Source organism: Bacillus rossius, chromosome 3 (genome assembly GCF_032445375.1).
Source record: "Bacillus rossius redtenbacheri isolate Brsri chromosome 3, Brsri_v3, whole genome shotgun sequence".
Taxonomy (NCBI): Eukaryota; Metazoa; Arthropoda; class Insecta; order Phasmatodea; family Bacillidae; genus Bacillus; species Bacillus rossius.
Genome location: NC_086332.1, coordinates 67,958,007 through 67,981,501, shown reverse-complemented (window position 1 = coordinate 67,981,501; position 23,495 = coordinate 67,958,007). Strand labels below are relative to the sequence as shown.

Below are 23,495 nucleotides of genomic sequence, written 5' to 3'. Positions count from 1 at the left end.
TGTATGTTTGTCAGATTATTGAGTTTTACTTTTTTGGATCATATTATCCTGTTAACTAAAGTACAGATTTCTCGATCTCGACTCGATTCTCGAGAATTTTTAAATTGCTTTCTCGATCTCGTCTCGAATTCAAAAAAGTCTTTCTCGCACATGCCTATTTATAAGTATATTGTAAGTTATGTATACATTTTAGGTGCAGGGGATTTGCCATCTGCCAACACTCTTGGAGAAACTTATGTCCCAATAATTGGCCAGGCAAATAAGGAAGCAGTAAGGCACGCTGTAGAAGACAAACAGATTGTATTCTTGTGTGATGAAACGACAGACAAAGTGGGACGATGTAAGGCAGAGTCTGCTACTTTGTAGTGCCTATCCGCTATGAGGTTTTTTTACACCGCCAATGGCATAATTTTTTAACTATTTTTTGGGGTCTCTACCGATTGCTTATTTTTACACCGATTTTTTGCACCACTTGCTTTTTTTTACACCAATTTTTTGCACCGCTTTTGTCATTTTTTTACACCGAAATGAGCCAGTTATATTTACCATTTTCTGGGGTCCCTACTGATGAAACTGCATTTTTTACATGCTTTTGCCGAACAGGACAATGGAATATAGGGGTGAAATATGCACTGGAGGGAAAAAAGCAAAGGAAAGGTTGTCAGTGTTGTTTTGTTGCAACGCCACAGGAACAGTAAAATTGAGGCCATTTATTATTTGTAAACACAAGTCTCCCAGGTGTTTCAAGGGAGTTTCTTGTCTTCCTGCTGATTATGTAAGCAACACCCGTGCATGGATGACAAGAGAACTTTACCAAGGCACGGATCTCATATTTTGTGCATTCATTAATCTTTGAACTGAATATACCCGTTTGTTATTGTTTTCTTACGATCGGATTGTTTTGTATTTTACGTTTCTCAAGTTAAAATTTTATTGAAAATAGTTCTGTTGCATAAAGTTGTTTGTAAAATGAAACAAACAAGCAAAAATTTCTGATTTTCTATTTACAATAGCCTAATTTTTTTATTTCTAATTTAGGCTTGGTGACTTATCCCTCCCTCCAAGAAAGGACTTCAAACATTTTGTAAGGCCACTGTTTCTCATGTCAGCTTTACTTGATTATGGACTGTATTTTACATTTCTAGTGGTTTTATTATATGTATATATAATGATGAATTCATATCTTTCATTATTATAATGCAAATATTTACTAATTATGTATTTAAGTTTAATCTGACGTGCTGGTATGATAGATTGAATTTATATAGGTTAAAACTAATTTATGTTATTTGTAATAATTGTTACTTAATGGGAAAATATTTTTCCCTGGAGTATCGAAAGTATCGAACTGAAAAAACAATACAGAATCAAGTATCGAAAGTGTGGTATCGTCCCACCTCTAAATCACAGTTATCAAAAGTCGAATCAGATGATGATTCTGACTCTGAGGAGCCACCTGTGGCAGCTACAGAAGCTATTCAGAGCTTAGAAAAACTGCACATATTTATTTCTAAACACGAAAAGGTTCCAGAAGGGATCAGGAAATATTTCTATGAGATAGAACATTTTGTTCAAAAGAGCATCATTCAAGCACAAAAACAAACTGAAATAACAGATTTTTTTAAAAATATCTTAACTTAAGTTATACATACACACCAATGTTTAAACTGAAGTCAGATGTTGGCCAAAAAATAATGTATCTTATAATATTGCTATTATTTTAATTTTTTTTTCTTTGTAAAAATGATATGTATGTATGTTTCTGTACTAAGTACAAAAACTTGAGGTCCCTGTAAGTACTTAGTACTGAAATTCTACAATCTTTTGTTTTGAATTTTTTAAACTTATAGAAAGTGATCAGCTACAATAAATTGGATAAATCCTTTCATAAAATAGCCCTTGGCAGGGTTAGTATACATTTTTTTGGTCCATTTGTGTACTTTATAAAGAGAATGCACTGTATTACTTCAAGAAGTATGATATCTTAATATTGCTACACATTTATAAATTTGACGTAGGATCATCACTTGCCACCCAAGTTACTTTTAATGTACGATATCTTCTCTAGCAGACAGTACAGTGAAACCTCTATTTAACAAATCTCAAGGGACCAAAATTTGTTGTGTTTGTTGTAAAGGAGTTTGTTAAATGGAGGTTTCGCACGATATATTTCTAGTCATTATAAAGCTTCACATAAATGGCTAGAACTGTCTTTTTGACTGTTTAATACGATATGAGGAATTAAACATGAAAAAGTACATAGAATACACTTGTTTACTGGCCAACCATTTGATGCTTGGAAATGATCAATTTCCATCCCCAGTGCTTCCTGGCGTGCCTTTTCTTGTAAAAACGGCCTAGAGACGTTGATGTTAGATGCCCTAGCCTCTATTAGCCAGTCAAAAAGTATCTTGTCCAAATCATAATTTTTACATACCTTCACACGTATTTGATTTGTTCCTACCAGAGAAGCGTTGTTTTCGATCTGTTCCCGTTTGGATAATATGGTCGAAAGTGTAGACGCCGGGATATCGAAACGTTTATATCACTTTTTTTTCCACATTCATCAACTGCATTTAAAATTTCTAATTTTATTTTAACGTCTATCTGTCGCCGCTTTTTAGGATTAGAATTCATTTTACAGTAGTACCGTGCTGATTTTCCGTAACTACGTGTGGAAATAAATAAACAACAGTGAAAACTGAAAAAACGGAAATCGTACTCCACCATAGATAAAAATATTTGTGTGTGCGCATCTTTAACCATAGAAATGCAAAATATACTAGTTCGTCTTGCCAGAGCGATGGTACGAGAGGTTTCCGTCACTAGCGCTAAATGTACTCGCCATTTTGAACAGTGTGGCATGTGTACACGACGTGTGTTATCCATGATGCTTTGTTTATTTATTGTCTTCCGCGATGGTGCATATTATTTTACGGTTATACGCACGTAGTTTTTAAGCAGTGAATGTAAAAAAAATTAGTGGATGTCTTGTAGGAGATGATTATTTTTGCATGTTTTTGAAAAGCAGCAGTTCGTTGTAAAGGGAATTTCACTATTTCGTAACAAATAAAATTCAGTATTTAGAGGTTAAAACAGCATTGATTTTATGGCGGTTCGGCGGGACCAAAATTTTATTTCGTTGCATGGGTTTTTTTCGTTAAATAGAATATTCGTTAATGGAGGTTTTACTGTATTTGGAAAAATTCTGAGTGCTGCTAATAATAATAATAATAATAATAATAATAATAAAATTAATTTATCTGTACAGTAATATGCAATAATTTTCTTAGCCAGAGTGGGTAAATACAGAAATACATTAACCTAAAGATGCTATGGATGCTCACATCGAGGGCTATTATTAATGGGGATAAACCAGAAGAAAGTTGCAAGTGCTCACATGGAGATCTCCTCTTTGCCCAGATGCAGCAGCGTGTCGACGGAGGTGGCCGCCACAACAACGCCCTGCACGTCCAGCACGCACGGGTCTGACGCCAGGTGCACGCCTGCGTACTGCCGTCGCAAGGAGTATGGAGGGCAGGGGTAGACTGCGTGGTGGTGTGCGTCCCTAGGAGACGGCACCAGCACCACCTGCGTCCCACTCCTGCAAGCCAGACACTGTCGCTACAGTCTGTCTCCCACAAAATAGGAATTTAACTATTTAATACATTTAATTTTTAGAGGATTATTTAGCTGCGTATGATTTACAACTTATTCAGATAATTTAAATAAAAAGATCTTGATTAGTATATATATATTTTTTACCAGTAAATCTCTAGAAACATTTATGACCAAACTTGTTATTAGGGTGGAATTAGACCTCCTAATTAAAAAAATTAACAAATTCTATTTAAAACTACAACTAAAAACAAACCCACGTGTTTTAAACCATATTTTAAAAAAATTGATATATTTTTAAATTTACAATTTCTCATATTTTCTAAGATAGTATTATAACACTTGTATACATTCTTAATTGAAAAAATATTAATTCTAAACACCAATAATTATTTTACTAAAGAAACTATAATATATTATGTTGTAGTCTGTCACTATTAATAACAAGGGATTCCATTAATTATGACATTTATGGTCAAAGCCAAAATATTTAAATAAAAAGATAAATTTGATGACAAATATGGTTGAACCACAACAGCGATTTCAGTTACTTTTGCTTTTAAAAACCAAATCTTTTCAGATATGCTCTTGATGAAATACAAGAGAATGTATTTATAAAATTCTCATTCCAAATTTCTGTACATTGGAAAAAGAGAGTAAATACCCATTAAATCACAAATAGATTTTATTGTTCTTGTTGCTGTTGGTATGTACCAGTATTTGTTTAATTGTGTCACAATTTTGATGTTCCTGTGGTAGAAGAGTAAATAAAGCATACTACAGTAAATAACCCTACGGAAAAATTGCTGTTTTTACTAATTGTTTGCTGTAAATACCACATTTTACAAGCAAATAAAATTACCGCAGCCTGTTAAATACAGTTCAAAAATAACCAGACCGAGCTTTTAAAAGCTATGTGCTACAAGTGACCACATCTGAGTACTTAACTTAAAATATGATACGTTATTGGGGTTAAGTGTGTTTACTGAGTTTCTAAGTTGGAAAAATTACTAATTCCACGTAAGTACGGCGTAATTTTAGGTCAATGAATTGTATATCTGATAACATTTTTATGCCATAAGTGATTCTCCTTGAAATGTATGTGTTTAATTATACTATTTTGGCTAGTGCCCCATTATAGGCCGACTCTAGATTTCAAGGTTGACAAAACTGGCAAAAAAGGTCGGCCTATTTTCGGACCAATACGGTATATTTTTGAGTAGCAACATCCGTTTCGTCATACAGCAAGTAAACTGCTACTGTCTCTCATGGTGTTAGATTGATTGTGACTATTGATTTAGATGTCATTGAAACTATGACATTTACTTCTTTTGATAGCAATCACAATGGAGTATCCATGTGTTTTGTGGTGTTGTAGTCCATAGTTGTTGATTTTTTTATACATTTTTTCTTCCCACTTCTGGAAAGTGTGATGAAATGATTACAAAATATATTAGGTTTTCAAGTTAGAAAAGACAAATGTCATGTTTTGAATTGTTCACGCGATATTTCTATTACTGTTTAGTGAGACAGTAGCCTGACTTAACTTTTGTTTTTGTATAAGTCCCATTAAAACATCAATAAAGGGTATTTATATAACAGAAATGACAAAATCAATAGTGAACGGTATATGACAAACTCACGAGGTATGTTATGTCAAATATTTGTAAGGAAACAATTATTCGTTATTTCGAAGTGTTAGTATTTAAGGTTGAATTGAATATGAATAGTTTATTCTTAAAATTCAAAAATTTTAACATTTGCACAGGTCTAGTTTTTATACATTAACTAGATCTTCATTATCTCACATGGTAAAAATAATAAATAAATCCATTCTCACAGTTTTTCAAATTTGTTTTAAGTTGAACATAAAATTATTGGTTATTTGAGTAAAAGATATGAACATTGAAGCATCTCAAAATGCTCACTTTATATTACGAGACTTTCTCACAAAATTCATATTTGGTTTTTGAGTATAATCACATGTTAATATTTAATTAATTTCAAATTTTTATTGGAAATAATTCTATTAATAAACACAACTAAATTCAAAACTTTTGTTTATGTTTAGGAACAGGACAAGTTAAAAAAGTTTCTTTTGCAAGTTTGGAAATTCAGAGCTGCATTTCCAAAATATTTCTAATGAAGTAAAATGAACATTGCCAACATGCACTATGATATTTAAAGGAATTGGGTACATTGCTTTAGAACTTTTTTTAGTTAGGGCACAGTCATTCACTGTTTTTTCATATCAAAACCACATTTACAACTTTATTTTCATGCATAAGACATTCAAGTTTAAAAGGGGAGAGATTTAAAAATTAACTTAAATTTTACATTCATGTCACCAAAGTCTTGTTTCATGGTAATATGAATTACCATAGCACATGGCCATTGTTTACAATAGCAAAAGAAAGTTGCTATGAACACACGCACGTGTAATAACATAATATATTATATTAAACAATCTACACACTATTCACTTTCAACTTTTATTGTTAAATCTTAACTTTTGAGATAGTTTGTTATTAAATGCAGCACTGCTGTAACATAAATTTAGGGACATACTTTTGCATAAAGTTGGAAAGTAATGCATTATGAGGGAAAAAGAGGGAGCAAGTAAAACAAAAATGTTAATAAAGGCAGTTGTGTAACATTAAAAGCAATGCAATTAATAAACAAAGACTAATCAGAATGGGTAGCCTACCCTTTCTTTAATAGCTACCGTGATTTATCGCGTAATAGTAGCAAACTGTAAGCTAAAATCAAGTTTGAAAAGTAAGTGTGCGACTTCTATGAGAGAAAAGTATTCTTGTTTGGATTAAGTTTTTCATGACAACAAAACATGTTTAAAAAAACATAAGTTTATTTTCTTTAATATAAATAAACTTGAAACAGGCCTTCTATATTAATAACATATTATTTTGTCTAAGAAAAGCTATCATCCCCTACATAGTAAGGGATTGCCTTTAAACTTAGCATATAAAAAATTACAGTGCGCGACTTTTTTTTATGTAGTAATCCTAAGGAATAAAACCTCATTTCTCAGTTTTTCAGAAACGAATCAGGATGTTACTTCAAAGGGCAGGTGTACAATGAAATTTCACTGCAACATACCCAGGAAAACCCTGTTTTGAAACTTAATAATATTAATTGCATAATTGCATGTTACTAAATTGCAAAACATCTTGCCGGAACCTGAAAATACACAATTTTAATATACTTGTACTATCACAAAAACCAAATGGCATAAAATCAGTCAATACTAGGCCTAAAAAGTAACTGTAAATTGTGTGAACTATTAAAAACATGGCACAAATGTCATTTAAAACTTGAAAACAAAATATTATTTGTATTCACTTCGTCATACGCACCAGACATGGGCAAAAAAATTAAAAAAATCACAACCATACAACAACTCAAAAAAAATTGGTTGTCTGTAAAGTCGGTTTACGGACGATAGTTTAACGTGACAACGGCATAACAAAACATTGATGAAATGATTGATCCAGAAGAAAAGGAAATATCATATTCGGCCTGAGACTGAGCCGTAATAGGTTTTTGCAACCAAACCATTTAGGCATTAAAAATATTATATTCTTTGAGGAAGAATTTTTTTTTAATTTTTCTATCTTTTGTATGATAAAATCTACCTCTGCATACTTTTATGAATAATATTGAATCATTTTTATTGAATTATCACTATTTTGTATGGATACAAAGGAGTGAAATGAAATGTACAATTTAATTAATAAATTTACTTTTATTTGCATTCATTATTCAAATATATTTATTACTTTTGAAATGTTACGTGCGCTGTATTTAATTTTACAAGTACAAAAAAAATTTCGCACTTGCCGGGATTCGAACCGACATCCTTACAAATAGAAGATAGCGCCGCTGAACGCTCACCCACGCTGCCATATTCAATTATTTATAGTTTCAAATATTATATATACATTTATAAAAATTTTGTTCACGGTAGGGGAATAATATTATTTCGTTTTTTAACTCGATTTTATAATAAATACGCATCCCAAATACACCAAACTTATTTATAATGTGTTACAATATTTTTTAAAACATTGTGCATAAGATCCCGGTTGTAATTTGAATTATTATGTGTTACTGAAAAAAACCATTGTTGGTTCAAAACGTATTTGAATATTCAACATTACTTTTAAATAACTGTACCGATTGTGCTGAAAATCGGTGGACAATCGTTTAATTACATAATATTAATAATTCAAACGACGAAAATATAATTGAAAATTCAAATCGATGGTCGTTCCAATCGAGTGGAAGAGAGATGCCACGCATGCGTAGGCCCTACAATGAGCATGAAGAGAGATGCCACGCATGCGTACAATGAGCAAATAGGACACATCTTGAGGGCTGATCGCGCATTGCCGGTGATTTCGAGATGTTAACTATGGGCGCCACCACGTGGAAGGGCACGTGGACCCGGCGGAGTCTCTCACTCAGGGCGTGACGTAGCCCAAGTGGGGACGAGTTACCAGCCCTTTCTATCCTAGCTACCCAGACCTGGCCCGCTCTAGGCGTCGGGCACGCCACACTCCTAGACTCACTCACCACGTGATTAAATAAGTACTCACTTTATATTTATTCTCCAGATTTAATTTCACTAACACGTCTCTCTACACGCCCGTTACACGTTACACATTACACGGTTAAAAAGCCTGAGGCACGAATCGGTTTAGGTGAGGGCATGGTCCACACACGTGGCCATGCTGCAAAGTATACTTATTACACGGTGATGAAAAAAAACTCGACTGAGACAATTAATCAATTAAACAGCCCGCTGACCGAGAGCTGCCCCGAGGATGACGAACGAAAGCGATTTAAAAAGAATTAACGATACAGAAATTACTTGGTCAGTGATGAACAAAGGTTGAGGTCCCCGGGGTGCTGGCGCGTCTGCTCTCGGTCAGTGATGAAGATGGACTGGGCTGAGCTCATCGCTCGCAGGTGGCAACATGGCGCCCTTCGCGCCAACACAATTACCGTTACTGTATTCTACGACTCCGTGCCCCGGCGAAAGTTGAGTAAATTACAGATAAACATTAAAAATATATAAAAATTACTGACAATGGAAAGTTTGTTACTATTTACTTATTTAATGATAATTCATATAAAAGCATTCCTATCCTCGTCCAAGTCCGTGCCTGTTCGGGTCCGCCCGGGCAACGTCTATAGTTATTTAAGGTAACTTATTTAAATTAAAGAAACACAAGTAAACTACACAGCACTGGGGCGAAGATGGATGAAAACAACAAAAAGGCTTACAATTAATATTAACATAGCAATTTTAGGGATCGCCGCACTGCTTCTAAGCGCCCTCTTGTGGTAGTTCGTGGCGCGCAATTCAAACACACGACTACGTACATGGCGGTACAAATGCCGGGGAAGGGGAGAGGAATGTTGAGGAAACGGAGACTGACTAGGCTCATGGGGCGTAGCCCCGGCTGACGTCAATTGCCCCCCCCTCGAATAGCCGGTCATGTCGACGTTTCCGCTGGGTCGCCTGTGGGCGTGGTCGCCCCCTTATCAACAACAGCTGTGCTTCCTCGCGATCCCTCGGGGTCGTAGCGTGTATCGCGGAGCCGGAACTGGGTCTTGTGACGCCCGGTCTCCCCTCTCTTCCCGCGGTGTTTCGTCTTCCTGCGGTTCGGTTACTGTCACCCTGAACGTGGAGTCTGCCAACGAGTAATGCAGCGGCCATAATGGCTCGTCCGGCGAACCCGGCCTACTCTCTACTTCCTCCGGCCACCTTATCAGTGGTTGGGATGTCGACTGGCCCTCCGTCACTCCGGGCGTGTCCCTGAGAAATCCCCTGAAAGGCGAGACGTCACTCCCCGAGTCTTCGAACAGCCGCCTCGGCCGGACATCTGTGACTGCGAGGGGCGTCGCCTGTCCCGCCCCCAGGTCCGGGAAGCCTCTGAACCCGTCCCCGTCTGTTGGGGTGGACGTGACCAGCTGTGCGGCCGCCCTCCCGTCTGTCTCGTCCGCCGCCTCCGTCTCTCTCTGCCGCGTCCCTGCTCCGTCACGTCTCGTTCCCGTCTCTTCCGCCCCGCCCGCCGCCTCCGTCTCTTCCTGCCCCGTCTCCGCCTCGTCCGCCGCCTCCGTCTCTTCCTGCCGCGTCCCTGCTCCGTCACGTCTCGTTTCCGTCTCTTCCGCCCCGTCCGCCGCCTCCGTCTCTTCCTGCCCCGTCTCCGCCTCGTCCGCCGCCTCCGTCTCTTCCTGCCCCGTCTCCGCCTCGTCCGCCGCCTCCGTCTCTTCCTGCCCCGTCTCCGCCTCGTCCGCCGCCTCCGTCTCTTCCTGTGCCAAGCGCACATCGTCCCGGTGATATTTCGCGGCCCGGCCTGAGGGTAACTTTATCACGACCGCCGTGGGCCCCGCCTTGACCACCGCCACCGGGCCAAACCACTTTGGCGCCAGGCCGGCGCAGAAGTTGCGTCGGCCGGAGGAGAGGGGGTGGAGCCTCGCGTAAACCAGCTGGCCTGGTTTCAGTTCAGGGGGCGGGCGGGTCGTCTCGGGTGTGCGTTGTGCTTGGTAAGCTGCCTGGTTACGTCGCGCCCTATCGTGCGTCTCGGCCAATCGCCTCAGGCGTCCTTCGGGGCTCTCTACGTCCGGGTCCGTTTGTTGTTGCCGCACGTGATACTCCCCGGGGAGGGTGAGGTTCCGCCCCTGGACCATGGTGGCTGGTGTTTCGCCGGTTGCCGCGTTCACCCGTCGCCGGATGCAGTACAGAACGTCCGGGATGTGCGTGTCCCATTGGGCGTGGTCATCCGCGAGCCTCAACCGCAGTTGAACCTTCACCTCTTGGTTGCGTCGTTCCGTGGGGTTCGCGCGGGGGTGGTACACGGGGGTGGTGTGTAGGATTACCCGCCATTTTCTCCCCAGCTGCGCCCACCGGCGCCCGACAAATTGGGTGGCATTGTCCGACAACAGGACCCGGGGGTACCCCCACCTAGGAAAAAACTCCGTTTCCAGGCTGCGTGCAATGGTGCCGGCGCGGATGTTCGCCAGGGGGTAGGCCTCCACCCAACGCGTGTAGCAGTCTGTCACCACCAACAAAAATCTTTTCCCTCGGGGCGTGCGGGGATATGGTCCCATTAGGTCTATGGCGACTGTATGGAATGGCTCGGTGGGCTGCCTGGGTACCTGCTGGGCTGTCCCGTCGGTGCGGCGCGCCTTGTGCCTCTGGCAATGTTTACATCTCCTCACGCAGTCCCGTACAAACTTGTTTACCCCTGGCCAGTAGAACTGTTCCCGCAGATCGCGTCGCGTCTGGTCTGCGCCGGGGTGTCCGGCTAGCCTGTTCACGTGATACATGTCAAACACCTCCCGGCGGGTGGCGGCTGGCGCGAACGTCCGCCATTGGCCAGCTGTCCCCTTAGGTCGCGCCTGCAGTGTCCCGTCCAATACACGGTAGCCTTCACATTCTCCGCTCCCGCAACGGCGCACGATCTCCTGTGTGTCTGTGTCCGTGAGTTGGGCCGCTCGCACGTAGGCGTCTAAGTCATCAAGCTCCGCGCCTGGCGGTAATGTCGGTGTGACGTTAAGGTTTAGGGCACACAATGCGGCTTGGGTTGTCGGGGTGCGCGGGGTCCTGGGTATGCGCCCGCTGGGTGGTGGCAAAAGCTCCTCCCACTCCGCATCGTCACAGGCTGTGACGGTGACGTCCGGATCTCGCGACAGCTCGTCCGCTAGTTCGTTCTGTTTTCCCGGTACATGCTCGACTTCGAAATCTAAGGCCTGTAGAAGCATGGCCCAACGCGTCAGCTTCGAACGTCGCCCCTGCATCGTGGCCAGCCATTTGAGACATTGGCTGTCAGTTCTCAGTACGAATTTCTGCCCCTCCAGGTGTGGGCGGTAGCGTCTGAGGGCCCAAACTACGCCTAGACACTCACGCTCGTTCACGCTATACCGCTGCTCGACGTCGCCGAACTTGGCGCTTGCATATTCAATCACCCGAGGCTCGCCGTCGTCGCCGAGTTGTAACAGGATGGCCCCGATGCCCTTCTCGCTCGCGTCTGTTTGTACGATCAGGGGTCTGCCTGGGTCCAGCCGCGCGAGTAAGTGGCACTGTTGAAATCTGCGTTTTAGCTCGTCAAAAGCGTTCTGGGCTTCCACGGTCCACCTGAACGGACGTTTGGGTGACAGCTGTTCTGTCATCGGCGCCGCTACTACCGAGAACTCTGGGACGAAGGCTCGCAGCCAGTTAGCTAGCCCCAAGAACTTTTGCAGTTGCTTGCGCGTGCGTGGGGGCTCCTTGTTGATAATTACACTCAGCTGTTTTTCCGTGGGTCGGTTTCCGTCCGCGTTAACCACTAAGCCCAGGAAATCTAGTTCTGTGGTCCCCAGGTGGCATTTTTCGCGATTGCATGTCAGACCATGGCTCGCCAGGCGTTCCAAGACTAATGCTAAATGATGCGCATGTTCTTCCCACGTCTGAGACCAAACAATTATGTCGTCCAGATACGCGGCCGCAAACTTGCCCGAGTAGTTGTCTAAGACCCGTGTCATCATCCCTTGGAAGGTAGCGGGGGCGTCCTGTAGGCCGAATGGCATCGCGCAAAACTGAAATCTCCGCCCGTCTGGGGCTGTGAACGCCGTCTTGGGTCGGTCCGCCGGACGTATCGGCACCTGCCAATACCCAGATTTTAGGTCGAGGGAAGAAAATATCTTGGCGTTACCCAGGCCTGAAAGTGTGTCGGCCATGTTCAGCAGGGGGGGTGGGGCATTAATTGTCACTCTATTGATAGGTTTGAAATTGACACAGAAGCGTAGTTTCCCGTCTTTTTTTTCTGCCAACACGACCTGGAAATTATACGGACTTTCGCTAGGCTCAATTATCCCGTCATGCAACATGTCCTGAACCTGGTCTAGGATGGTCTGTTTACCAACGTGGCCGTAGCTACCGGGTGGGATAAACATTGGCTCGTGAGGATGGGTCGGGATGGCATGCTCAGCTATGGTGGTACGTTTCAGCGGGTCCGCGGACGCAAACACATTACACTGATGATCGAGGACCTGCTGGATGGTAGCACGAAACTCGGGGGGAACTCCGTGCTGGAACTCGTCGAGACTGACCTGGTTTACTGCTGGTGGAGTAGGCTTACCCAGCCCGTGGATGGTCCGCCGCCCCTGGGTGCCGACGTGGACGCAGCCGGCCCGGATGTCGATGGCTGCGTGCTGCTCGTAGAGCCAGGGTAGCCCCAGAATGACGTCATCACGTAACTGCTCCACCACCAGCGCCGTCGTGACGGACCGTTGGTCCCGCACGTCCACCTCCAGCGTCGCGACGCCCTGGGTGTAGCAGGCGTCCCCCGTGGTAGCCAGCTGGAGTTGGCCCGGGTGGTACTCGAAGTTGTCACGGCCAATCACGCGTGCCGCCACACAGTTGTGGCTGGCGGCGGTGTCAACAAGCGCGTGGACTGCGCGCCCGTTGACAACCACCGGAATGCGCAACAGGTCGGCCTCCGCCGCTCCCACGTGACCCAGGAGAGGCCCCGCCGCCGTAGGTCTGTTGTTGTTAGGTGAGGCGGGGGAGGTGGGCTGTCTTAGCGCGCCGCCCCCTGCCGTCCGTTTCCCGACGGCTGCTGCGCCGCGAAGTCAGGCCGGAACTTGTTCCTCACCGGGCAGTTCTCGTGCCAATGGAACGTGCCTGGTGGACACGTGTGGCACTGAGGTGGTGGGCTGCCGCCGGTAGTCCGTCTCCGCCATGTCAGCTGCGCGTGGCCGCTCGGTCCGGGTTCGTCGCGCCTAGCTTGGTCTCGGGTGGGCGCCGTGTAGGGCACCAGCGCCTTGGTGTCGGCGGCCGTCGTGTCTTCCTGCTTGGTGCTCAGGGTGGCGTGGATCCTGGTCGGTCTGACAGCTCGTAGGTCCTGCTCTAAGACGCGCGCCTGTTGGACGAACTCCTCTGCCGGACGCCGCGTCATCGGGCGTAAATACGGGCGAAATTCCGGGCGCATCAGCTCAACTACCCGCTCCAGCACTCCGGTAGGTTCTTCTCCGGGAAACAGCCGCTTGTACAGACGTATTTTTTTCATGATAAACGCCTCCGCCGCCTCCGTCGCGCCTTGCTCGAGACAATACAGCTCCGTCCGCACTCTCATCTCTGTCTTCACGTCCGCGAATCTGGCCTCGAACAATCTCGCGAACTCGGTCCACGGCATGTCATACTCCTGGACGATCTGCCACCACGTCTTGGCGTCGCCTTTGAGCGCGGTGCTCACCCTGTTCGCCCACTCACACTCCGGCACTCCGTAGCGATTCAGGCGTTCCCGACACGCGTGTACAAATCTCCGCGGATCGTCGCTGGTTCTGCCCGCAAATTCCGGTAGCTCCACGTGTCCTATGAGAGGTACCCTGCTCCGTGGTGTGTCGGCGGCGTCTCTCACCGGGCTGCGGCCTGAGGGGCCCGCTATTCTCACGTGGTGGCACCACTGGCACGTGTACCACCCGTCTTGAAAGGAGATTATTTCGGACTTCGCGAGACACGCCGTGTGCTTGAACGCGCGACAGTTCCGGCACCAGCCTCCCTCCCGCGTCTTGCCCTCACACTCCGCATCCGTGCACTTCCCGTGTCCCGCCTCAAACTGATCCGCCCGTTCTGCCTGCTCGTGGTTCGGCTGCGCTTCATACTGTCCTACGCACACGCACGTGTCCGTCCACGAAGAAATCGCCGTCCCGCTCACCTGGCGCGGTCGCGCGCACATAACACAATATAAGCTATTCTTTTGAAACAACTCACTTGCCTTAATCGCGCCCGGATTTTTGTCAAGTCCGTGGTTGTCCGACATGGTCGTGTGGTGGTGAGGCCGGTCGATTGCCCCTCTTCCCTTCGCTACGCGACGCGACGCGGATGGCGGTACACACACACACTGACCTGGCCCGGCTGCTGTTGTCGCGAGGAATGCGGCCACCTGGCTGCTCGCAGCGAATTCCTGGAAGCGCGCGCCCGGCTGGTCACGTGGCCGGCGCGCCAGAGTCCCGCTATGCGCTCCGCGCGAACAATAGTTCCAGCGCGAACTTTAGTTCCGCGCGCTCCGCGTAACAACCGCCTATCTCACACGCTCGTACAGGTCTGGTTTTCGCGGAAGATGTAACTCGCCCCACGCTCTTGGGCGCCATTTGAGGGCTGATCGCGCATTGCCGGTGATTTCGAGATGTTAACTATGGGCGCCACCACGTGGAAGGGCACGTGGACCCGGCGGAGTCTCTCACTCAGGGCGTGACGTAGCCCAAGTGGGGACGAGTTACCAGCCCTTTCTATCCTAGCTACCCAGACCTGGCCCGCTCTAGGCGTCGGGCACGCCACACTCCTAGACTCACTCACCACGTGATTAAATAAGTACTCACTTTATATTTATTCTCCAGATTTAATTTCACTAACACGTCTCTCTACACGCCCGTTACACGTTACACATTACACGGTTAAAAAGCCTGAGGCACGAATCGGTTTAGGTGAGGGCATGGTCCACACACGTGGCCATGCTGCAAAGTATACTTATTACACGGTGATGAAAAAAAACTCGACTGAGACAATTAATCAATTAAACAGCCCGCTGACCGAGAGCTGCCCCGAGGATGACGAACGAAAGCGATTTAAAAAGAATTAACGATACAGAAATTACTTGGTCAGTGATGAACAAAGGTTGAGGTCCCCGGGGTGCTGGCGCGTCTGCTCTCGGTCAGTGATGAAGATGGACTGGGCTGAGCTCATCGCTCGCAGGTGGCAACATGGCGCCCTTCGCGCCAACACAATTACCGTTACTGTATTCTACGACTCCGTGCCCCGGCGAAAGTTGAGTAAATTACAGATAAACATTAAAAATATATAAAAATTACTGACAATGGAAAGTTTGTTACTATTTACTTATTTAATGATAATTCATATAAAAGCATTCCTATCCTCGTCCAAGTCCGTGCCTGTTCGGGTCCGCCCGGGCAACGTCTATAGTTATTTAAGGTAACTTATTTAAATTAAAGAAACACAAGTAAACTACACAGCACTGGGGCGAAGATGGATGAAAACAACAAAAAGGCTTACAATTAATATTAACATAGCAATTTTAGGGATCGCCGCACTGCTTCTAAGCGCCCTCTTGTGGTAGTTCGTGGCGCGCAATTCAAACACACGACTACGTACATGGCGGTACAAATGCCGGGGAAGGGGAGAGGAATGTTGAGGAAACGGAGACTGACTAGGCTCATGGGGCGTAGCCCCGGCTGACGTCAATCTGTAGTGGGACACTTTTTCGTGCGTGCAGCCGGCGTTCATCGATTTATTAGACGTTGTCACGTCAAAAACATGGTAACTCCATTGAAATGGGCATTAAAAAAAGTATCGTCACAACATTTTATACTAAAATCAAGTTTGAAAAGTAGGGGTGTGACTATGCAAAAAAAAGCATCTTTTGCTATGTAAAGTTATTCATAAAAACAAAACCTTTTTATGGAAAGAATGTTTATTTAAAAAGTAGAGTATACAAATGCATGCAAAACAACTTAAATTAATGAGTTGTGCAAAAAAAAACATTTTGTTCAACTTGAAATAGAAAAATGAAAATCATGACCCAAACGTGAGCCGGATAACTATTGTCATAGTACACACACCGAAAGAGTGAGGATATCAAATGTAGTTAACTTGGCACTAGACAGAGCGCGTGTGTAGCATGCAATCGGCAAGCTATCAATATTGATACAGTAAAACCTCACTCGTACGGCCCCGGTTCGTACGTACACCTCGGTCGTACGTACAGATTTTCGAAAAATAAATAAAAAATAAAAAAAAATGAACAATTGTAAGAAATACATTAAAGTTAATTAAAATACAGTCACATCCTGCAGCGTTCAGAACAAATACGGGCTACATTACACATAGGCATTGCGCCACAGTAAAAAAATTAAAAAAAAAACAACCACAAATTGATGTAAATTTACCGTCAATAGCGCGCCGTGCGGGGAGAAAGGTCATTGTACTCGATCAGCTGTTGTTACGGCGCGGCGTAGCCGCCGGCTGGCTCTCTCTGTTCTCTGAGCTGCGTATGCGCAGTTTAACACACTCAACGCTCCGCCCAGACTCGTGACCTTCCATCAGCAGCCAGCCAATAGATGCGAGCTTAGCGAAAAAAATATATGCTCCACCTCCTGTGTACCAGTTTTGTCCAGTTCTAATACCAGTTTATTGGTATACACACCAGTTTTCTCGCTGCCGTGACATGTTCAAGTTTACGTTCATCTTGATGTCTTGATACCAATAATTAATTATTTATGATCCCCAGAAATAAATGGTTAGTTTAAAAAATATACGTCAACTGTACAATACTTCCGAAATTATAAAACACGTATAAAACAGTTACCAAGACTCCGCTCATTTTATCTTGTGAAGTTTATGTCTCGTACCAGTATTTCGGCTAAGTTGTGACATAAATACAGTATCAGAACTTACAAGCAGCCACGTAATATTCCCGACATTTCCGTTACGTTTATACATTTGTTAGTTTACGTTTTCCCCTCGTTCATTTTAGATTGTCTCCTGCTATAATTACTCAGACTTTTACATGCCCAGGCTTAAATTATTACATGATTAGAAATAAAAGCAACTTTTCATTTTATAAAATATGTATATTTTGTAATTTAAAATGTTCATTGCCATCTATAAATGTTACGTTTTTCATGATTATTTAGGCCTACTAGCTAATCTTATCTACACCTAAAGTATCCACGGTATTTTTTTATTTGAGCAAATATATTGTGTGTTAATTATTATTTTATTGATATAAATTACAAAATAATGTAAACACCGGGCTTACGACACTGCCTTCAGTGTGGAGTTTTTTTTTATTTTTACGTTTGATTAGCTCAAGTGTTGTTTCTGCATGAATAGGATATAATATCATTGAAAATACATCAGCATAATTAGAGGCACTGGAAAATAGAGTTTATAATGGCTGTTCGTAGCATTTATATTTTTCCATATAGCATTTATATAGCTTAAATTTTAATTCTTCTCCCAGTATTTTAACGGATGTTGCAAGCTTTGCACATAAGTATGTTAGTGTCACTAACATAGAAATGGTGCGACTTGTATTGCTCTGCACACTGCACGTGAATGCAAGGTGTAACAGATTTTGTCCGTCCCAAAAAAAAAAAAAAAAAAAAGTTCTAACTGCATTGCACGCGAACGCGATACAGAAAACCAACTTTAATAACCTTAATTTTATTGTGAATAGCAGCGCAATATTTTAGTTTCACAGATTACCGTTTGTTTTTCGGATTAGGAAATTAGAAAAACAATGTCACTAGGTACGTTCAACAAATGAGCGACTAAAGCAGAGAGCTACATTGCTGCCATCTTTTTTTTCTCGTTAAAGTGCTAACGAATTTTACTGAAGTAGATTTTCATAATTTTTTTTTGTAGTTGCCAAATATAAGCTGCGTGTGTTGTAAACTTAAATTATTGCATTTTTATCTTTTAGTTGTCATTTAACAGTAAATAATTTGATTGCTTGTGTTAATATCACGCACGCGTTGGCAAACATGGCTGCTTCAATGTTTTCACCTTTTGTCTATGAATGTTTTCTTCACTTTCTTTCCTGTGAAAATATTCATGCACGTAAATAAACGTCTCTTAATCGTTTAAATTTGTTTGGGTCGTACGTTACGTTTGCCGTTAACCAAGTTTCTACGCGAGCCTATGCGTATTTAAATTGTGTTTAGTGTTATTTACAAGATTCATAGATCGTGTTGATTGTTTACATGGCTGGGCATCATCACCGTTTATTAGGTAATCTTCAAACGCGGTAAGAAGATGCATAAAATAAAGCATGTTCTTAATTGTATGAGGTTAGGCCGTTATTAATAAGAAATGTTTTATTTAAAAATATTAGGTAAACCTAAAATTTACTGGAAATTTTAATATTACTTGAAATTTTAATAATTGCTTCTAAAAAGGGGATTGTAGCGTTTATTCGTTGGTAAACCATTTTGTCGCTTTTATTCGCGCCTATATGGTTTTTACGATTTTCCAGTGCCTCTAAGCTTAATATATAGACACAGTAGGTCATTTCCTGTGGCAGCAGGACACTGCAACTGCAATTCATTTCCCGTGGCAGCGGTGGGGAAAATGTTGAGGGGGGGAGGAGGGGATAGCCACAAATGGACGTAATTTAGCCTCGCTGGTTCGTACGTACAACTCGGTCGTAAGGACAAATTTTGGAGAACCATAAGTGTACGTAGAATCGAGGTTTCACTGTATTTGACTAAAAACACTCTATATGGGAATCAACATAACTAAACATGAATGCTGCCAACTACCGTATTTACCCGAATATAATGCTATGATTTTTACCAAAATTGCTGGAACTGAAAGTGAGTCTCGCAGTATAATCGCAAACGTACGTCTTGCCGCCGGAGGAATGTTTTGAAACGGAGTGGCGAGACAAGTGTCAAGGTCACAGCAGGCGCCAGCGATGCGGCTAAAACGTGAAGTAACAGCGCTGCTAGTCTCAGCTTGGGTCAGTATTAGGTAGAAGCGATTGTCGTTTGTTTGGTCGCTTGTGCTGTGTTACTGTGACATAAGTTATGTTTTGCATCGTAAGAAAGTGAGAGATTTTTTATAACATGGATACTGTAAAGAAGCATGGGAGTACACGATTAAATATGCCTAAAGGGCTGAGAAGTTACGATGCTAACTTTAAGATTATTGTAGCAAATTATGCCATACAAATGAACAACTGCCAAGCTGCTCATAAATACGACGCCAGTGAAAGTAACGTGCGTAACTGGAGGAAAGATTTGCGTTGTCTAAAGAAAGCAAGTAGTACCAGGAAAGCATTCAGAGGGCCAAAAAAAGGACGGTTCTCGGATATTGAAACCTGCGTTGTGAATTTTATCAAAGAAAAGAGACGGGATGCCTATTTCGCGAGAAGTTATAAGTTTAAAAGCTCTAGAAATTGCCCGGGAGTTTAATATTACGCGGACTAGCTTCAAGGCTAGTACTGGCTGGTGCGTGAGAATGATGCGCCGTTGCGGTTTTTGTTTGCGGCGCAGAACATCATTAGCACAAAAGCTGCAAAAAGATTTCCAAGAGAAATTGACTAGATTTCAGCGTTTCGTGATTGGTTTGCGTAAACACAACTATTTGTACGGCCAAATTGGGAACGCAGACGAAACGGCAGTTTATTTTGACATGCCCCGCAACACTACCGTTGATACTAAAGGCGTCAAGACTGTTACCGTGCGCACGACTGGTAATGAAAAGCTGCGAGTCAAGGTGATGTTATCTGTTTTGGCATACGGCAGGAAACTGCCACCGTTCGTCATATTAAAAAGAAAAACACTTCCCAAAGAAGCATTTCCACCAGACGTATTCATTCGTTGTCAAAAAAAAGGCTGGATGACGAGTGATTTGATGCAAGAATGGTTGCGATTTGTGTGAAATCGGCACTCTGGTGCACTGCTGAAGAAAAGGGGCATGTTGGTTCTTGATGTGTTTCGGAGACATCTGACACCTGAGGTTAAAGCTGCGGTATGTAATTTTAACACAGACTTGGTTGTTATTCCAGCTGGCATGACAAGCCAGCTACAAGTCCTCGATGTTGTGGTAAACAAGCCATTCAAGGACCACCTTCGCCAACAATATAGAGATTGGCTGCTTGCAGGTGACCATGCTCTCACACCGACTGGGAAAATGAAGAAACCATCAATTCTGCAGCTAGCAAGATGGATTTCCACTGCATGGAAAAGGATAACTCTAGAGTCCATCGTCCGTGGTTTTAAGAAGTGCTGCATTTCAAATGCCATGGATGGCACTGAAGATGATCTGTTGTGGCAAAATGAAGATCAAGGCAGTAGCAGTAGCAGTAGCAGCAGCAGCAGCACAGACACTGATAGTGAATGATTTTGCCTTACTAGCATCATAACAAATTCTGTTAATGTTAATTTTAATTTTGTTAGTGTTGTGACAAACTCAAATTTATTTGCCTGAGTAAGTTTATATATTTAATTTTTATTTCAAATTTAATTAAAAATTAAAAAAAAATAAGTGCTGTGTTTTTTTACTATGATTTCCTCTCTATAACTTTGTATTTGAACTGTGGTTTCCTCTCCATGAATCTATTTTTCTAGACACTCAATCAGAAAGTTTGGGGTCGCATTATATTCGGTTAAATACAGTAGCATTGACTACATTTTTATAAGCAGTACACAGCGGCGATGACGAACAGATAAAGGTTATAAAATTTGAAAAAGTTGTTAAAAGAAAATTTACAGATCACACAACCTCGTACTGCTATTAATTAAATAAGTAAATAGTAATATTGAATTAACATTAGATTCAATCTTTAAAATACATTGTTTTATATGGGAAAACTACGCTTAGAATCTAACAACTGGACTAAAAACAACACGCAATGTTTATGCAAGAATTTTTTTCCTCCAAATTTTGACGCCCTAAAATAATGGTACGACTATTATGCGTAATGGTCATAGTTTCAATGCCGTATAAATTGTTAATTTACATTCAATCTAACACCTTGTAATACAGTAGCAGCTAAGTTCATGCATATATCTATGATGAAACAGATATTGCAACTCATATATAAATATACGTAAATAATAGTTTACGATTACAGATGAAACTAGCAAAAATCATCTTTATAATATTGCTGAACTAAAATATAATTTACCTGGTGGCCATTAACAATGAAAACTCGTGAATGTCTAGGGCTTAAATATGTAAATATGAGCTCATTCAAACACTAATTTGATAATATTAAAAAATTTAACATTTTTCGTAAAATAGATTGCAATGGATTTCACAATATTTTTTGATTTGCAAAAATTTTCAGAATAAAATTATAGGTAGAGTAGCAGGTTGTGAAAAATAAGGCGAATAAAAACTGACACGAAAGTTTGGTTGTTTGGTTAGGTTAAGTAGGTTAGCTGCATAATTAAAAAAAATTATTTCATAATTTAAATATTTTAACAAACATTTTCCTTATGATTATTGTAGCTGACCTAACCAACTTTTCACTTTAGTATTTTTTGTCTAATTTTTCAGAAGGCGTTGCAAAATGTTAAAATTTTTTTCATGGGATTCTAATTGTCATTCTTACTATTCTAATTTGATATTCGTATTCAGTTCAAACTAAAAAAAAACTGATATTTGCACAGGCCTAGTCAATACTAATAAGGACTAAAAAGATACAACTGGCACTAGTCATGCGAGTATAGCTTTTTAGGTCGAGTCGAGTTCGAGCGAGTATTCAAGAAATGTTTCAAGTTCGAGTTAAATTCGAGTCGAGTAGTAAAATCCATAAATATCCATTATTTATATATAACTGTCATGTTTAAGGACCAGCAAATATCAAGGCCCTATACAAATCTCGGGTGTGAGGATTCTCATTGCTGCAAATATTTTCATGGTCTTTAATAATTTTGTTTCTTTTGAAAATGCAGAGTACAGTAGAATCCCGCCGATGCGACCCCCCTCTGATGCGTCCATTCCGTTTATACGACCGTTTGTTGAGAAACTGTGAAAAAATTAAGCAGAGAAAGTCGAAAGTTTGAGTAAAATCGGCTGAAAAACAAGTCTGTTACACTTTGTTGGGCACTATGTGTTCACGTTTATCTTGGCGGGAGCTGTACTGTAAGCAGGCAGGCATGCAAAAGACGGCTAAAAATAGATACCACCCCTCTAGACTGTCCACGCGGCAGTGTCTAGCCGAGCTCGGCGCTCCACTATCGCACGAAAAGTCGTCTCCGCTGTCATGTTATCTTACCCGCCCGCCCCACAAACCATGTAAAAACACACACACACACACCCCCTTTACCAAATAACATTTCAACACATTCCCTCCCTTATTTCAACCTTCTGCGTGAGAAACTATCAGCATCCTCCTCCCCTCCCACACCGCGTGCGGCAAAAGCCAGGTTGTATAGTCCATTCTCAGTAAAATATTTTTATGGGCTTATACGACTGTCCTTCGCCGTTAATAAATACTTTATAAGTTTAAGTTATCATGATACAATTTGTTTATTAATCACACAGCAGTTTCTGCTGAAAAATCACTAATACCTCAAATTTTATTGAATAGAAAAATTTAGGAGGGCCGTGTTTTTTTTTCTTTTCTTTTTTTTTTACGCTGTGAAGGGACGTGGAAAAGATAATTAATTGCTTGAGCTGTCGAAATAAACATCGCTGACGGCAAGGGCGGGAGCGCATCCTGTCGGTTTGTCGCTGTGATTATCTACTCCAAAAACATGTCACAGCATTTCAGGATAGCATTGTTCTTATATCTTCCATTTATAGCCGAATGTTTTCTACCTGATCCACACAAGTTCCTTCGCCACATTTTGAATGAAAATAACAACCAGCCGGCTAGCATAGCCAAACTCGCGTGACGCGAATTAATTTAGCGTGAGTATTTTATGTATGTGTGTGTGTGTGTGTGTGTGTGTGTGTGTGTGTGGGGGGGGGGGGGGGGGGGACGTAAAAATTGGCCCGAATTCCCTATTGCGACCATTCCGTTTATAAGTCCGTTTTTCCGGAAACCATGAGGGGTCGCATCAGCGGGATTCTACTGTATTATTAAAATTTACTTGTTAACCAATAAAAAAAAAAGGTATAAAGGCATGTTTGAATCACCGACACCGAACAAAATTTTATTCAAAACTAAAGCATAAGTGGAAAAGTATTTGTCAACATTCTTACCAGTCACCTAGCTGCAGGATTTCCACTGTTCCAGGAAACTTTTGTAGGCATACAATAAATATCATCAACTTTTTTTTTAGAATAGTTATACTGTATATATTTTAATATACATGCCTAAGCCTGAACATAA

At 42.2% G+C, this 23,495-nt stretch overlaps 1 protein-coding gene across 2 annotated transcripts in view; it reads right to left on the bottom strand.

Annotated features, from left to right (window-relative positions):
• Positions 1–23,495, bottom strand: part of LOC134530841 (DNA polymerase alpha subunit B) — a 105,629-nt gene that overhangs the window by 12,184 nt on the left and 69,950 nt on the right. For both annotated transcript variants that reach the window (XM_063366089.1, XM_063366090.1), the window contains exon 7: positions 3,401–3,604. In XM_063366089.1, coding sequence (XP_063222159.1) covers positions 3,401–3,604 — 204 coding nt within the window. The remainder of the gene's footprint in view (positions 1–3,400; positions 3,605–23,495) is intronic.